At 39.6% G+C, this 19,278-nt stretch overlaps 1 protein-coding gene across 1 annotated transcript in view; it reads left to right on the top strand.

Moving 5' to 3' along the window:
• ctc1 (CTS telomere maintenance complex component 1) overlaps positions 1-19,278 on the top strand; it is a 54,580-nt gene that overhangs the window by 10,909 nt on the left and 24,393 nt on the right. The window contains exons 7-12 of the mRNA XM_028798253.2: positions 1,052-1,180; positions 2,019-2,245; positions 9,231-9,396; positions 9,539-9,739; positions 10,884-11,025; positions 12,590-12,704. Coding sequence (XP_028654086.1) covers positions 1,052-1,180; positions 2,019-2,245; positions 9,231-9,396; positions 9,539-9,739; positions 10,884-11,025; positions 12,590-12,704 — 980 coding nt within the window. The remainder of the gene's footprint in view (positions 1-1,051; positions 1,181-2,018; positions 2,246-9,230; positions 9,397-9,538; positions 9,740-10,883; positions 11,026-12,589; positions 12,705-19,278) is intronic.

The following is a 19,278-nucleotide window of genomic DNA, read 5'->3' on the forward strand; positions in this document are numbered from 1 at the left end:
ACTGTATATCGGAGCAGGGTCTTCCCATGATACATGTCAGGGTCCAGTACAGAACTGTCCTAATATGTCACTCCTTAGCCTTGGGCTCACTGTGTAATGGCTGTTTAATAAAAGTGTTGATAACAGAACATTATCAATGTGTATTTTTAACATTACAGACCAAATACAAAACTTTACCAGTTTATATTTTTTTACTTTTCAAGCCAAATAAAAAAGGCTATCAATGGGTATTTTAAAGCACTGCGAACAAAGTGCTCCAAAATATTCTTTTAACATCAACAAATGTAATAAATACCTGGTTCTTTCTCATTCCACTAATTTCTACAGTGTCCACCTCACATCTTTTGCAGTTGTGAAGTCATTAAAGGCATCTGCAGATTCATGTGCCAGTTTGACTCCCATTTGACGGACAGGATTGTAAAACTGTTTAGCGCTTCTTGGTATATTGTTGAGTGTAAGTTATTATTAATCAATTTTAGTTTACTAAAACAACACTGTCTCCCAGCTATGGTGACTTGTAATATTCAAAAAACGTAACTGTTCAATATACAGTACATATCTCAGTAAATTTTTTTGAACATTCATTCCGTGTTCAATATTAAGCAATTCAATTGATGTCAGTCAGTTTTTAAAATTGCCACAATATGTCTTTTTCAGGTGCTTCTATTGACAATTGAAATCTGTTCTCAAATTTTTTGATATTGTTACTGATGTTGCCATTAAAAAAATAATGAATTTGACCAATCTAACTGTCTAACCAGCTCATTGCAAAGGTTTTCATTTTCACCCACTGTTAGTGCCCCTATATAGGGATTGTTGCCAGGAGTGTGGTCCTTTACAAAATCTAGCCAAAAATAACTGAAAAAGTGAAATTTCTCAGGTTTTTTTTTTCCTTTTCAGCTGAATATAGTACTGTATATTTTAGTGAATGTTCACAAATATTTTACTCTGATAAGTTAGTTGTATATTTTGTGTTATATAGTTAATACTGTATATCTGTTTTGCATTTTTTTTAATTTGATATATATTTTGTGTCATCTTCTGATCACAGGGTGTGATTACTCGAGTGCTAAATTCGACAGCTGGTCTGTTTGAACTTGATAGAGAAGTAGGCCTTTGCTTGGCATATCAACAGCTTGTGAATGGTGGACATGGTCTGCGTCCCGGAGCAAAGATAGAGGTAAAATACCATCAATTTAATCTTTTTTAGTTAATCAAGCTAAAGAGAGACTGTGGTTTTGTACATTTGTGTGGTATGTCAAATGTGAGTTTATAACTGTGCCCTGCAATGAATTAGTTCGTTCATTCATTCCATAATGCCAAGAAGGGCAATAACATGTATGTACAGTATGTATTTGTGTGTGTGTTTTAAGTGTTTTTCTTTTTGATTTCAAGACAGGAAATAATGCTCATATTGTGAGAATAATAATTGGTTTTGCTTTCTGATAACCAAGCCATATTAGAAGTTATGCATTAATGTTTTAACATTAGTTTTTTCTGCTTTTTAAAATGCAACCAATAGAAAATGTGTATATTTCTGAACAACTGAAATACCTGATGAGAAAAAATATGCCACAATATGCTTTAAAAAGGCTAACGAGTACAGGCAAAGGTGTTTAGTAAGGTGGGATTTTATGTTGAATTGATGTTTATGTAGCTTAGATTAAGCTACTTGAAGTGTTTTTGTAGAAGCAGTAAATATTAAAGCATTTGGAGGAAACAGTATAGACACTGAAACTTTATAATGAGCACAAATGTCAAGAATGCGGGCATCCTTTTTAATTCTTTTAAATTTGATTTAGTGTGACTTAGCACCATTTTACGTTATTGAGAATACAAAGATTTGGTGAAAATCATTCATTTTCTAGTTATGCTTCCTTGTGCATGTTAAGTGAAGAATCATTTAAACACTTCGAAAATGTGCAAAATATGAAGCATGATTGTTTTTTTTTTTTATTTGGGGAGAGTGTTTTTTTTATTGCAATGAAGTCAGATTTCCTGCCTTTTTTTTCTTTCAGCTTCACCATGTCCACTTCCTATATTGCCATACAGAAGGGTTTCCATCTGCAATGCTGAGCTGCTGCTTACATAGTACAATAAAAGTGGCAGAGTTCAGCAGTCTGGAGTCTGAGTTCCAGCCTTTTACACATGACAAGAACCTTTACATCCATGCTTTAGTCAAAGGAGAACTCGGCTTGCCAGAATATCTGTGGCTGTGCCGGACCATCACTTCTCTTTCAGACAGGTGGGATGCATTTCTAGCCAACTGAGGTGTTCATTTTTTAGGCACTTGATTTATTTTCCATGAAATAGTTTAAATCCTTTGAGCTCAAGAATCTAGTCTTAAACTGCCATTTATTACCATGCAGACATCTCTCTTTCTGTTTCTTTCTTTGTCTTTCCCTGTGATATTAGAATTCCTAAATAGAGAATTTGCAGTTGTAGATGAGAAATTGAATGATATTCTTTTAAAATCTGTAGTGCATACATTTGTATAGGTCTATCAGTACAAATTGCTAAAGCAAAGTTAGGAAGTTAATGGTTTTTTTTTATGACTTTGCCATCTCTTGAGAAAATTTATTACTTTATTACTATTACTGAAATAAAAACAAGGAATTGTAAAACCGGATTCTAAAAGGCTTGTGTGACACCTTGTTTTCCTTGCACCAAGTCTCCTAATCAAAGTCATAAGCTTCGTTTTTAACCAGATGTCTTTTTAGCTGGTTTCATTGTCTGTCTAAGGATACAAAACTGTTCTTACAATGGATTAAGAAAATATTCAGACTTCCTCACTTAATGCACACTTAATTGTGTTGTAGATTTAATTTTAAATGGATATTTTTGCCCATCAGTTTACACTTAATAACCCATCATGACAAAGTGGACACATTTTCAGAAAGGTTTGCAAAATTATTAAAAACCTAAAACAGAAATTACTCATTTATACAAGTATTCCGACCCTTTGCTGTGGTAGGTGAATCCTGTTTGCTTTAATTATCCTTGATGTATCTAGAATTTGATTGGAGTCCACCTGTTGCAAACTGAATTGATTGTACATTGTGTAGAAAGGCATACACCTGTTTGTTTAAAGTCCCATCCATCCATCCATCCATCCTCTTCCGCTTATCCGAGGTCTGGTCGCGGGGACAGCAGCTTGAGCAGAGATGCCCGGACTTCCCTCTCCCCGGCCACTTCTTCTAGCTCTTCCGGGAGAATCCCGAGGCGTTCCCAGGCCAGCCGGGAGACATAGTCCCTCCAGCGTGTCCTGGGTCTTCCCCGGGGCCTCCTCCCGGTTGGACGTGCCCGGAACACCTCACCAGGGAGGCGTCCAGGAGGCATCCTGATCAGATGCCCGAGCCACCTCATCTGACTCCTCTCAATGCGGAGGAGCAGCGGCTCTACTCTGAGCCCCTCCCGGATGACTGAGCTTCTCACCCTATCTTTAAGGGAGAGCCCAGACACCCTGCGGAGGAAACTCATTTCAGCCACTTGTATTCGTGATCTCGTTCTTTCGGTCACTACCCATAGCTCATGACCATAGGTGAGGGTAGGAACATAGATCGACTGGTAAATTGAGAGCTTTGCCTTATGGCTCAGCTCCTTTTTCACCATGACAGACCGATGCAGAGCCCGCATCACTGCGGACGCCGCACCGATCCGCCTGTCGATCTCACACTCCATTCTTCCCTCACTCGTGAACAAGACCCCGAGATACTTGAACTCCTCCACTTGAGGCAGGATCTCGCTACCAACCCTGAGAGGGCACTCCACCCTTTTCCGGCTGAGGACCATGGTCTCGGATTTGGAGGTGCTGATTCCCATCCCAGCCGCTTCACACTCAGCTGCGAACCGATCCAGAGAGAGCTGAAGATCACGGCCTGATGAAGCAAACAGGACAACATCATCTGCAAAAAGCAGTGACCCAATCCTGAGTCCACCAAACCGGACCCCCTCAACACCCTGGCTGCACCTAGAAATTCTGTCCATAAAAGTTATGAACAGAATCGGTGACAATGGGCAGCCCTGGCGGAGTCCAACTCTCACTGGAAACGGGTTCGACTTACTGCCGGCAATGCGGACCAAGCTCTGACACCGGTTGTACAGGGACCGAACCGCCCTTATCAGGGGGTCCGGTACTCCATACTCCCGGAGCACCCCCCACAGGATTCCCCAAGGGACACGGTCGAATGCCTTTTCCAAGTCCACAAAACACATGTAGACTGGTTGGGCGAACTCCCATGCACCCTCCAGGACCCTGCTAAGGGTGTAGAGCTGGTCCACTGTTCGGCGACCAGGACGAAAACCACACTGTTCCTCCTGAATCCGAGGTTCGACTATCCGACGGACCCTCCTCTCCAGAACCCCCGAATAGACTTTTCCAGGGAGGCTGAGGAGTGTGATCCCTCTGTAGGTGGAACACACCCTCCGGTCCCCCTTCTTAAAGAGGGGGACCACCACCCCGGTCTGCCAATCTAGAGGCACTGTCCCTGATGTCCATGCGATGTTGTAGAGACGTGTCAACCAAGACAGCCCTACAACATCCAGAGCCTTTAGGAACTCCGGGCGTATCTCATCCACCCCCGGGGCCCTGCCACCAAGGAATTTTTTGACCACCTCGGTGACCTCAGTCCCAGAGATGGGGGAGCCCACCTCCGAGTCCCCAGGCTCTGCTTCCTCATTGGAAGGCATGTTATTGGGATTGAGGAGGTCTTCGAAGTACTCCCCCCACCGATCCACAACGTCCCGAGTCGAGGTCAGCAGCGCACCATCCCCACCATATACAGTGTTGACACTGCACTGCTTCCCCCTCCTGAGACGCCGGACGGTGGACCAGAATCTCCTCGAAGCCGTCCAAAAGTCGTTCTCTATGGCCTCCCCAAACTCCTCCCATGCCCGAGTTTTTGCCTCAGCAACCACCGAAGCTGCATTCTGCTTGGCCTGCCGGTACCTATTAGCTGCCTCCAGAGTCCCACAGGACAAAAGGGACCGGTAGGATTCCTTCTTCAGCTTGACGGCATCCCTCACCGCCGGTGTCCACCAACGGGTTTGAGGATTGCCGCCACGACAGGCACCGACCACCTTACGGCCACAGCTCCGGTCAGCCGCCTCAACAATAGAGGCACAGAACATGGCCCATTCGGACTCAATGTCCCCCACCTCCCTCGGGACATGGTCAAAGTTCTGCTGGAGGTGGGAGTTGAAGCTACTTCTGACAGGGGGCTCTGCCAGACGTTCCCAGCAGACCCTCCCAACACGTTTGGGCCTACCAGGCCTGACCGGCATCCTCCCCCACCATCGAAGCCAACTCCCCACCAGGTGGTGATCAGTTGATAGCTCCGCCCCTCTCTTCACCCGAGTGTCCAAGACATGTGGCCGCAAGTTCGACGACACGACCACAAAGTCGATCATCGAACTGAGGCCTAGGGTGTCCTGGTGCCAAGTGCATATATGAACACCCCTATGCTTGAACATGGTGTTCGTTATGGACAATCCGTGACGAGCACAGAAGTCCAATAACAAAACACCACTCGGGTTCAGATTGGGGGGGCCATTCCTCCCAATCACGCCCTTCCAAGTCTCACTGTCATTGCCCACGTGAGCATTGAAGTCTCCTAGCAGAACGAGGGAGTCCCCAGATGGTATGCCCTCTAGTACACCCACCAGGGACTCCAAAAAGGGTGGGTACTCCGAACTGCTGTTCGGTGCATACGCACAAACAACAGTTAGGACCCATCCCCCCACCCGAAGGCGGAGGGAGGCTACCCTCTCGTCTACTGCGGTAAACCCCAATGTACAGGCTCCAAGTCGGGGGGCAATAAGTATACCCACACCCGCTCGGCGCCTCTCACCGGGGGCAACTCCAGAGTGGTACAGAGTCCAGCCCCTCTCAAGGAGATTGGTTCCAGAGTCCAAGCTGTGCGTCGAGGTGAGCCCGACTATATCTAGCTGGAACCTCTCAACCTCACGCACAAGCTCAGGCTCCTTCTCCTTCAGAGAGGTGACATTCCACGTCCCAAGAGGCAGCTTCTGTAGCCGAGGATTGGACCGCCAAGGTCCCCGCCTTCAGCCATCACCCAGCTCACACTGCACCCGACCTCCTTGGCCCCTCCCATAGGTGGTGAGCCCATGGGAAGGGGGACCCACGTTGCCTCTTCGGGCTGTGCCCGGCCGAGCCCCATGGGTGCAAGCCCGGCCACCAGGCACTCGCCATCGAGCCCCACCTCCAGGCCTGGCTCCAGAGGGGGGCCCCGGTGACCCACGTCTGGGCGAGGGAAAACGCCGTCCAAATTTTTTATTCGTCATAGGAGGTTTGTATAACCGCTCTTTGTCTCATCCTTCACCTAGGACCATTTTGCCTTGGATGGCCCTACCAGGGGCATAAAGCCCCGGACAACAGAGCTCCTAAGATCATTGGGACACGCAAACCCCTCCACCACGGTAAGGTGGCGGTTCGAGGACGGGCGTGTGTAAAGTCCCACAATTCATAATGTATGTCAGGGAAAAAAAAAGCAAGCCATTAAGTTCAAGAAGCTATCTGTAGACGTCCTCAATAAAATTGGGGTGAGGCGGCATAGATCAAAGCAAGTGTATACAAACAATTGTAAAGCTTTGAGTTTTGCCCGGAGTACAGCAGCCTCTATAACTGTGAAATGGAAGAAGTTGGCTGCCTGGCCAAACTGAATAACCAGGCAAGAAGAACATTGGTTAGGGAGGTACCCAAGAATCCAGTGGTCACTCTAACAGAGTTTTGGAAATTTTCAGCTGATATGGGAGAGAACCTGACAATCTCGGCAGTGCTCCATCAATCTAGTGTTTATGGTAGAGCAGTTAGACAGAAGCCACTCTTGAGTAAAAGGCATGTAATAGCCCTCTTTGACTCTGACGTCATGAGGATAAAGATTCTGTGGTATGATTGGAGTTCTGCCCAAACAGTTCAGTTTCTAAGTACTGTGTCCTGCGATGACCAGGCATTACTCATAACCTGCCTAATACCTTCCTTATGGTGAAGCATGAGGGTCATTTTTAGTTGCACAGAAATTTTTGGTCCATGGCCAGGAAAATCCCCAGACATTAATCCCATTGAGAATTTGTAGTCAATCCTCAAGAGGTGAGTGGACAAACAAAAACTCACAAATTCTGACAAACTCCAAGCATTGATTATACAAGAATGGACTGCCATCAGTCAGGATTTGGCCCAGATTGACAGCATGCCAGGGCAAATTGCAGCAGCCTTGAAAAAGAAGGACCAACACTGCCAATATTGACTCTTTGCATAAACTTAATGCAATTGTCAATAAAACCATTTGAAACTTGTGAAATGCTTGTAATTATACTTTAGTATACCATAGAAACATCCGACAAAAAGATCTAAAAACACTGAAGGAGCAAACTTTGTGAAAACCAATACTTGCGTCCTTCTCAAAACTCTTGGACACGACTGTAGATTGAAGGGCAAAAAAGGCAAATATATCCTTTTAGAATTAAATCCACAACACAATAAAATATGCAAAAAGTGAAGGGATCTGAATACTTTCTGAATTCACTATATTTCAAAAACATTTTAATTTGGTAATAATTACAAATACTGTAGCAATTTATGTAGAAGCTCTGCTTGTTCTTTTTAATTCTAATCCCAGGCTGCTTGTTTCAGATTGGCTGCTTTTTAATTCCATTTGAATTATTAATTAAGAGTAAATACACTTGTTTTCTTGAGCTAAGATCACTATTGCACAAGTTTAACCTCCTTGGCATTAACTGCAAGCCTCTCGCAGACTCTGAATTCTGGGTAAAAACAGGTAAACCCAAGTATCTGTCGGGTTTAAGCTGTTATGATCCAACATACAATGTTAATTGTGAATACAGTAATGCTTAGGACAGAATTGTATGGTCATCATGTGGATGAAATAACATCATGCTGCAAAGAAAAAAAAAAAAAAGATTTCTGAACATTTTTTCGCACTCTATTGTAATTCATCAGTGTTCATGAGTGAGGTAGAGCCTTCAACGAAAATGCACAATAGTGTGTAAACGAATAGCCATAAAGTCAGTTTTAGAACAAACCTTGAAATTGAACAATTAGTTGAATCAAGTGATAGTGATGACAATATGAATTTGACATCAAACATTGAGGCAGATAGTGAAACTGATGCATACAACACTGTAAGATCAAACTGTTGTGATATGCCTGGTGAAGCCAGTCATGTGAAGCTTTGTCATGGTGCAGGCAGATGTGTGGCAAAATGATTGCTATTAATTGTCAATGTTATTTTCAGGGGAAATATGGAAGTCACTAAGCCTTGCGCTTTGGTAGCCTACAATAACACAAAAGGTGTGGCCATTGTGTGGATCAGTCACTGACATTGCATCCTTTCATGCATAAGCAACACAAAAAATATGATAAGAAAGGTGTTCAAAGAAACATGCATCTACTGTCCTGATTGCAACATCGGACTGTCTTGCTGACTATTTCAAAACATATCGCATGAAGGACATGTACTAAATCTGTATCAGTATAGCGGGTGACACTAGACATACCTTTCCTATTTTTCTTGTAAAAAAAAAAAAAATCAATATTGTTGTCACATTTTTCTGGGAGTAAATATAATGCTAAGGAGGCTATTGTATTTTTTTTTTTAATTTAGTGTTCAGACAAAATATAAAAGCATTCAATGTGGAAATGTACATCCAATTTCTTCAAGTTCAGTAACCATACTGGAAATCAATGTTGTCAATGGTCTGCAGTGGCTATAGGTTTTCTTTCCAGTCACTTTCTTCATTAACTCTAAGTAGCCCAAGGTTCTCATTGATGCAGATGCTAGTCTTCATGTACTGTAGCATTCCAAATAAAAGATGTATTGGGGAAAATCCACTGTTCACTACAGGCAACCTAAAGATTAATCATACAGTGGCTGAGATGACTCATTTTACTTCACTTGACACCTTGTTAAGTGCAAATGGGAAGTTTTGTATTGACACAATAGGGAAGTAGGATGTTAGCTGAGACATTATGTAAGGTGACTTCAGCAGTGGAGGAGTGTAGTCCTGTGGTGATTCTGTTTATTTACAAAATCTTGTTAGAAAGGCATCCTGCTAATCTAAGATCACACTCCCACATTACAATACTGTTTGCATTTCTGCTTTATTTTTATACATATTTAATTCCCTGGCTTCTACAAGAATTTGATATTATTTTAAACAATATTGAGCCTGTTTCTCTTTGCTTCTTCCAGGTTCTGCCCTAAGTATGTGAAACCTGTCCAAATGGCATCCTCTTGGAATGGAGTGGCTGGGCGATTCTTGAGAGCAAGTCTAATCATTAAGGAAGCAAATCATATTCATTCCAGAGACATTTATAGAGAAATGCTAGGGTATCCACATCACTGCCCTCTGCAGGAGGTAGCAAAAAACAATTGTTTGTCAGACCTTCCTCTGTTTGACTAACCAAGGGTTGTTTATCTATTGCTGATAATCTTTTAAATGGCTTTGGGCTGTCCATAGTGTGTAATTTTGGACAAACCTGCTTTTTTTTCTTTTGTAGTACAACACTTTTACACCCTCCTGGCAAGTCCCCACCATTGCTGACTTGAAGACCTTGATTGAGTCCCAAGGCTGGCAGTCTCTGTGTTTGATTTCATTGCCCCCTAGAGCAAAGCTTCAGCATTTAACAAGCTCAGAACTCAACATCAATCTCTCCTGGTCTGTTTACACTTCTAGTTCCCAGAACCTAAAGATTCCAGTTGTAAGTATTTAGATGTTTTCCCAAATATCAAAAATTCAAAGGGTCCATTTTGTACCACCTTGTGATTAGTGATCATTGTGCTGTAGCACCAAGGCAGAAATTGGTTAACATATTGGGTTTTGGCTTCTAATTTAACATAAGCATACACTGTATAACCATTATGATTATCAACTTTAATGATTTATACTCAAACTTTAAAAAGCACACTTTACATTTTGTAAATGGATAAAATAGTGTACAAAAGGACACTATAGACTCAAAAATGGAAAAAAAAAAATAATGTAGTAAGTGCTCCTGACCAATAAATCAAGAACAATAAGAATGATCTTTCCTCTGTCAGGTAAACTCAAGAAAACAAGCTAATCCAACAGGATGAAACTATTACATAATGGTTCTGATGTTTTCCCCTGACTTACAGGTTTTAAAGTGGTGTTAACACAGAGGAGGGCAAAATGAACAGTGTTAACTGTTCGTTTCCAAGTTTTGTTTTGCAATATTGTAGAATAGGTGGGATATCAAAAAAAATAACCATTTGAGATTTATTATTGCAGCACAGTGAACACATCACAGGAGCTCTTGAGGCTATTAGAGTGTCTTTTTGACACAATTGAAGTGTCTGAAGAGTGAGAAAAATCTGAGTGTTTATTTTTTTTTTTTTTTTTAATAATTTCTTGCACCTTTTTTCCAGTCTTTTGTTGTTTTGAGAAATTCACTTGTCATACTGGGTACATTAATCATAAAATGTATTTTTCTAGTGAAGAAATGTATAAACAATCTTGTTGCTCTGTGTTTTCTGTATATTTCCTCAAATAATGCCTTTCAACTGGGTAGACAAAAACTTTTAAGACATCTGTAAATTTGTTTGTTACTGCAGTGTCATTTTTTTCCAGTAGACCTTGACGTTAATCTGCATCCAGCCCTGCAAGCAGGTCCTGCAACTTGCAGGGAAAACTAGGGAGTTGGTGGCAAGATTGGCACTCCAGCCACCGTAAAAAACCTCACTGTTCCAGTGTGGTGCTGAGGTGTTACCCGCTGCACTCGTGCCCCAATCCAGGTGGTTCGTTGTGTGGTGGGTCCATCAACGTGCTTTCAGCTCATGCTCCCAAACTTCACAGTTATTAATAATTCAACTTTATTCTTCTAGGTGCTTGTTGGGGTTCTGAAATCAACATACCGGAGCAGTTGTTTGCAGCTGGTAGACCAGACTGGAGAGCTAGACTGTGTAATAATACAAAAATCTTTGAAAGGCGGTGACACAACGGCTCTAAAGGAAACATCCTGGTCAGGTACATACGCCAAAAAAATGTAATTATTTGGTTCATTTAGATTTTTAAATACAAGATAACATTAACAAACCTGCTTAATCTAAGTCAGATCTTTGTGGATCTCGGAGCCCATCCATTCATCATTGCTCGCAAAGCAGGAGCACTAGTTTATCGCAATACCATACATGCATATACTTTTTCTCACACAGTGTCTAATTTAGAATAACCAGTTAACCTATCCTGCACATCTTTAGAGATTTAGTAAGAAAATAAGAGTGCCTGAAGGAAAACCAACACAAACATGGAGAGAACATGCAAGCTCAACACCAGCACTAACAGGATTCAAACCCAAAACACTGAGTCTGTGAGGCAGCATAACTAGCCACTGTACATGTGAAATGTAAAAAGTTTATTGTAAAGTTCACTCCTTAGCCCACCATAGCTTCACTAACACCATCTTAACATATGAAAAGAACTGCTTTGTCAACACATTCTGTTCAGAATGATTACAACTAAACATGTTAAAATTAGTGCAAGGGAATGCAATTCACTCTTAATGAAAACTTTTGTTTAGCATTACATACTGTGTGAGTTTTGTATCAATCACAATACTGATTAGTTTAGTAAACAAAAATGTGCATTTTATTTATATAGCACCTTTCCCATGCTCAAAATGCATCACTTGCTAATACCATTGTTTAGTAAACATGAGTGAAAAAACTCGAACCCCACTCTTTTTTTTAATGCAAGCTACTGTTTAAGAGGGAATAATTACAGGAAAGTTTATATGGGAGAACTGTGTGAGTGTGGGTAAATGCTAGGGATGTGCAAATTTTGTTATTAGAGTATACTTAGGGTTAGTAAATTTGGTTAAATGTCAAACAAGATATATAATGTCATTTTTTCCACCGCAGTTTATTAAAGTTGGGATACATATTTGCTTGTTTGACATAAATGATGTAATAAAAAAATAATGCACCACCATACTAAATATACAAGCTGTTTTAAATATCTTAAGTATATAGCCTCGATATAGGCCATGTGTTCTTTTCACTCATAACATACAGTATAATATACAAATTAGTGCTTAACTACTAGTAATTGTAGATTACATATTTTTATTTAAGAAAACCGTCATATGCACATGATTTTTTTCTGCCTTTTTGACAGTTATGCCAGCAGTGGAAAATGTCATTTCATTGGGCCCAGATGTATGCCCTTTAGTCTAGGGATGCACAGGGTTGCTTACAGTTCAATTCAGTTAATTTTTGTTTAGTTTTCTCCCCTGAGTGCAAATTCAGAGTGCTATAACAAGTTCACAGGTAAACTGCAAGAGACTTTGCAACTTACATACTTAATTACATAATGAAAATACACACACACAGAGATTTGTTCAAACACACAAAACGGGGCAGTTCCAAACATTAACATAAATGAAGTTTAACAATATCTGTACATTAACATTATTGTTGAGCTATGTTACCATTAACATTGTTAACATTAATGTTATTAACATTGTTAAAATTAACATAGTTGACACCAATTGAAGGAAAAATAAAGTCTTTTGTGTTCTGTTTATTTATAGGTTGTCTCTTGATGATAAAAGAATTCACATTGGTAATGGAACGTTTTTTAAAGACCAATTTTCCCTCGTGGAAACAATTAGAAGACCCTAAGTTTGTCCAGGAAAAGAAAAGCAGGTGAGAAAATTGTTTAGATATAGTTCACCTTTTAACCCACTAGATGGTGTTATTACCTGACTGTGTTTTATAAACAGTATGTTTCGTTTACTTTGATATTATGACATTTTGATATATGGAGAGGATGTGGTGTCTTAGTGAAGTTTAAGGAGCATGAGAATAAAAATTGGCCTGTAATAGGAACATTAATACCAGGTTGATGTATTGGGGAAAATGTAATCACCGCCTTGAAAGTTTTCATATTTCATTGTTATACAGCATTGAATAACAATTCTTTTTAATTTTGATTTTTTGAAGTTGATCTACAGGAAAAGACTATAATGTCAAAATGAAAACAAATCTTTGCAAATTGTCTAAATTAATTGAAAATATAAAACACAATATTTGATCACATAAGAATTTACCTCCTTCATGTCAATATTTAGTAGATGTGACTTTAACAGTTTTGAGTCTGTGTGGATAGGTCTACATATGGCCACTGCAATTTTCCCCCATTCGTATTTGCAGAACTGCCCAGTGTCTGTCAGATTTTATGATGAGTAAACATCCTTTTTCAAGTCCAGCCACAAATTCTCAGTTGGTTTGATATCTGAACTCTCATACAGCTACTTAAGGACATTAATATTAAGCCATCTTACTGTAGCTTTGGCTTTGTTTGGGGTCATTGTCTTGCTGGAAAACAAATCTTTTTCCCAAGGAACAGGTTATTTGTAGAGTGCATTAGGTTTTCCTCCAGGGTGTTCTTGTTACTCTCTATCCACAGAAGACTCCTATGGCCTGCTACAGAGAAGCACACACACAGGATGATGCCATCACCATGCTTCTAAGTGTGGATGGTGTGTTTTTGATAATGTGCAATGTTTTACACCAAACAAGGTGTTTAGTTGGATGGCCAAAAAGCTCAATTTTGCTTTCATCAAACCATAGAACCTTCTTCCAGTTGGCTTCAGAGTCTCCCATGTGCTTTCTTGCAAACAGGCCGAGGTGTCGTGCGAGTTTTTTTGTAACAGTGTATTTTTCTTTGCCACTCTTCCAAAAAGCTGAGAAGCATCTGTTCAACTGATGGCGTATGCACAATGTCGGCCACTGTAACTTTGGCCGGTCCTTTCAGTCTTGGCTACTGTAGCTTGTAACTTGTTCACAGCTCTCATAGGTGGCATTCCTCATTTGTCATCTTCTCTCACAATCACTCCGTTTTTGTGGACAACCTGCTCTAGGCAGATTTGCATTTGTGGCATACTCTTTCCATTGATTTAATGATTGATTTCACTGTACTTCAAGTGATATTCAGTGACTTGGATATTTTCTTGTCTCCATTCCCTGCCTTGTGCTTTTGAGTCATGTTTTCATGGGGTTGCTTGGAGTTCTCTTTTAGTCATCATTGTGCAAATTAGGCCACTATACAGGCGCAACACAATTTGGACCATCCAGATCATGTGCATTTAGAGTACAATCAATTGAGACCCCATGGCCACAGAAGATGATCTCCATTTAACTAATTATGTGACTTATGAAATCAATTGGATGTACCAGTAAAGATTTAGGTGTGTCATATTAATGGAGGGAATACTTCCATGATCAATTATTTTGTGTTTTATATTTGTAATTGATTTAGACCACTTTATTGACTTCAGTTTTCACTTTGACATTAAAGAATATTTTTCAGCTGATTTAATGTACTTGTAACAGTTTTCATAGAAAATACAGCAAGATGACAAAAAATTAGTCAATATAGAACATAAAAATCGGGAGTGGTCTCCCCTATACTTTCTCGTATACTTAGATATGGGGATGGATGTTTTGAGGAGTAAACCACAAGACAATGATTATATTTTTGTATTATGTACATTAAAGAACCATCAACAACAAATCAAATTAATATATTGAACAATTATTATAAAAGTAAACTTGAATAAATCGGATTCTGCAGCTGCCTGACTATTAGGTGAAGTACCACTTCCAGTTAACGGAAATAGCCCAAAGAGTTGATAGAAATCTACGTTTTGTACCTAATACTGTACGTGTATGCAAAATGTGGTTGACCTAAGTGAAAATGTACTTCAAGTTATTGTGTTTACTTACACATACATGGTATTTTCAGACTCAGGGAGGTCTAAAACATTGAGATTCATCAAAATCTCAATATTGAATCTTTGGGCGATTTCAATACTTTCCCTATACTTCGTAAACGAGAGAGTAAAAAACTACAGTTATGAAAGTAACTTTTATCATACAATGTCAAAAATATTTCTTAAATGTATACTGTAGTAACCAGATGGTGGCAGCCACTATAGTTTTGACAGCACAGTGATGCTGATATATATGTGAGATGTATTTGTGTTTCTACAGGTGCTCTAGAATTATGACTGAATTACAGAAGATTATGTTAAAATTTTTACAAAGCTGCAAAAAGTAATTGGAATTGGAAATTGTTTCTGTTAATTGGTAACATTCAGCAATACCACCAAAACAAATTTGTTTTACATTTTGTAAAAATGACTTGTCATAAAAAAGCTAGTGACACCCAAAAATATAGTACAGTATAATACAATAAAGGGCAGCACGGTGGCGCAGTGGGTAGCACTGCTGCCTCGCAGTTGGGAGACCTGGGGACCCGGGTTTGCTTCCCGGGTCCTCCCTGCGTGGAGTTTGCGTGTTCTCCCTGTGCACTCCGGTTTCCTCCCACGGTCCAAAGACATGCAGATTAGGTGGATTGGCGATTCTAAATTGGCCCTAGTGTGTGCTTGGTGTGTGGGTGTGTTTGTTTGTGTCCTGCGGTAGGTTGGCACCCTGCCCAGGATTGGTTCCTGCCTTGTGCCCTGTGTTGGCTGGGATTGGCTCCAGCAGACCCCCGTGACCCTGTGTTCAGATTCAGCGGGTTGGAAAATGGATCCATCGATGGATAATACAATAAAAGAACGGAAGTAATCAGAAATCTCAACATACTGCTTTAGGCTGTTTAACAACAAACACAAGCATTTAGGCGAAAATATATTAATATGAAAACACAGCAGTGTTGTATGTGGACTACTTTTTGTCACAGGAGGATCTATAGGAAAATAAACTATCACTAAGTGCAAAACTTTTTTTTTTTTTTTTTTGCACTGCGTTTTTATTGCTCTTTAATTAATATTGGTTTTATCAGTATGCTGCTGCTGGAGTATGTGAATTTCCCCTTGGGGATTAGTAAAGTATGTATCTATCTATCTATCTGTATGTGTGTGTAACCTCGGTTCACGACCATAATTCGTTCCAAAACTCTGGTCGTAACCCGAGGCCGTGAATATTCGGGTAACGATGAGTCTTGTTTTCTTGCAAAGACCTTTTGATGGCATAATATTTCGGAGGAGCATAACTACAGCTCCCACCTTCAGATGAAGGATATGGGGAGGCATGCCAGTTGGTGTGAGGGTGTGTAAAAACTCCTGTGGGTACATTAGTTGATCATTAGGATCATCACTGACTACTGTATCTACACTCTTTTTCACCCTGTATAAGATCAAGAAGTTTGTTGTTAATATGTAGAGAATCGTCGTTTGTGACACTCAGTATTGCTCTTGCAGCAAGTTCTTGGGAAGTCACAGTCGAGAAATTAATGTCACCGTAAAGTTGAGCAACTGGGTCTTATTGTTGTGGTAAACATTGAGAAGGTAGTTCTGCTGTTAGTTTTGTTGCATGTATCTTGGACTTCCTGGAAATGTGGATGGTAATATGAGCACTTTGCCTACACGTACGGTATGTTGTTGTTTTCAGCGTTTGCTTGCAGTGCGTCTGATAGTCCTTTGTATTGTTCCACTGCAGATCTGATCTAATCTGAGATAATTGAGATGGGTGCCCTCTGTTTTAACATACGCATCTACGACGTACTGTTGGAATAGTTTGTTGCTGGAGTGCAAAATACTAAATGTATTTCTAATTGCTAATCTGTACGCGTAAAATTGGCATTGAGTAAGCCTTATTCGTTTGGGGGTTTGTTTATCGGGAACATGTTGTAAATCTTTGTGCCAGCCAATGTCTCCGTAATGGAATAAAAGTGGGTAGGATCGTCACTGACTACTGTATCTACACTCTTGAAGGTCGCTTTTTCATCCTGTATAAGATCAAGAAGTTTGTTGTTAATATATAGAGAATCATTGTTTGTGACGCTCAGTATTGCTCTTGCAGCAAGTTCTTGGGGAGTCACAGTCAAGAAATTAATATCACCGTAAAGCTGATGTACTGTTGGAATAGTTTGTCGCTGGAGTGCAAAATGCTAAATGTATTCCTCATTGCTAATCTGTACGCGTAAAATTGGCATTTAGTAAGCCTTATTCGCTTGCCGGTTCTTTTATCGGGAACATGTTGTAAATCTTTGTGCCAGCCAATGTCTCTGTAAGGGAATAAAAGTGGGTAAACCATAACATGACATTGTACAAAAACCTGTCGACAGAGAAGATACTGTCGTTCATTTTATAACAAAGGCTTAGGAAACAACCGTCGCAGCATAATGAAAATAGCAAGGTGTATGGGAGGCCGCAGGCAGCGTGGGGAAGAGTTTGGAAGAGGACGAATAGGAATCGAGAAATGCCGTGTCGGCTGAGTGTGGGCGGGACCGGTTTTGAAGAGGAAGCAGGACGAACCAGAAGAGAAATATATATATTCCTGGATTATTGAAACCTAAATGCCATACTATCAAGATACATATTTACTGTGAGAACATGTAATGAAAGATTGCCATGAGAATGAGTCATACATTTCTTATCTTTGAATTAGAAGAGAGGTAAGATAACATTGTACCAGATTTTGAATAGCTATATAAGTAAACAGTAAAACAGATCTGCTCCCTACTTACATAAGGCCAGCATATACTCTGGTATAGGTTACAGTGTGTGTACCATAAGAGTCACTTGTTATAAATCTAATAGTAGAATGACAGACTGTATCTAAAGCTTTTAAAATGGTATTGGATGCATGCATATAATTCATTTTTCCATAATTAAGGATGTGAAAAAAAAAAAAAAACTGCCTCTAATATTGTAGCTCTGCAAAAATGTAGAGAAACTGACTTTATTTTTACATAAAAACATAAGCCTCACCTTTAATTTCTCAAGTAATGCAATTACATGATTTTTAAAAAACAATTCATCATTGAGCTAGGTGACAAATCATTTATATTCATACTCTCATTCTGTATATGTTCTGTAAACGGTATTATAAATACAAGTTGGATTGATCAGATCATCTTGATTTAGTAAGTAAAAAAAGTTTTACTTTGTAGTTTGAAACTTGTGGTAAACAATGAATACAAAGTGCTCTTTGAAGACTGTTTAATGTGAATTGTGCGTGTTTAATGCTCAGGATTGGGTTCAGCAATGGGATATTAAACCATGTTCTAGAAAAGTCACAGTGTCATTTATGTATATAGTGATCTGGAATAAGCCCTGGATTAACCTTTGTGGAACTCCTTTGGACACAATAAGAAAGTCTATCTACAAGTTAGTCATTTTTATACACTGAGAGAATAATTTTGGAAATAGTTTCAGGCTATTGCAACAAAAGTAGTGCATGAAAGCCTTGTCAGCAGTATAATGTGGTTTACTTCATAAAATGGTTTAGTTTGATGCCAGCAATTTGTATGGGCAGTTAAGATACTGTTCATAACCACGGAAATGACAGCAATTGTACTATGCTGTGACCTAAACCCAGAATAATGAATACTTAATGGTTAGTCTAGTATTCAAGCTGTTTAATCTATTATGAAATTGATTAACAATTATTCAGATCAATAGAATCTCTCCTCAATAATAAGCAAGGTCACATGGGCAGCTTTCCAAACTTGTGAAATTTCCCAGAAATTATGGTTAAGTAAAACATAACCTGTGATGCAGGGAGCAGCACGTTTTTAAAAAGAAAGCTTCAAAGCAATTCTCAATAATTGATTTAACACAATCAAGGGAAAATGCATTTAAATTTTTGCAAAAATAGCTGACTGAGAGGATTCCTTATAGAATCATTTTCAAAATGTTTGACTGGCAATGATGACTTTTTTTTTTTTATATATAAAGCCACACCTCCTGATATCCTGCTATTAACTGATCGCCTGTTTTTATATAAGTAGGGAAACAGAGTTTGTCTTTATTAAAGGAATTTACAGTCTGTCAGTTTACCTTGATATCTACCTGAACATAAAAGTAACAAAAGGACAGACAATATTGATAAACCATTGAACCAGTATAAATATAACTGAAAAGAAAATGACATTGAGATAAGCATATGTGATGGACTGTATCCTAAAATTAAAGAACCAGTGAAAAATAATAAGAAAGTCCAATCCCACTGTTGACAATTAGAACATTAGAAACATTTTGATGAGAACAAGCCATTAAGCCCAATAAAGCTTGCCAATGCTGTTCACCTAAGTTCCCCAAATTAACATCAAGTCCATAGTCTTACAGGTTATGAAATCAAATGGAAAACCATATCAAAAGAAAATAACACCTTTGTAAAGAAAGCTACCTTATTACGGGTTTGAGCGTAATCAAACTGTTAAATGGTTAGTATGGAAGATTTAACAAAAATTAGCTGACATAATTTG

Source organism: Erpetoichthys calabaricus, chromosome 3 (assembly GCF_900747795.2).
Source record: "Erpetoichthys calabaricus chromosome 3, fErpCal1.3, whole genome shotgun sequence".
In the NCBI taxonomy this organism is placed as follows: Eukaryota; Metazoa; Chordata; class Cladistia; order Polypteriformes; family Polypteridae; genus Erpetoichthys; species Erpetoichthys calabaricus.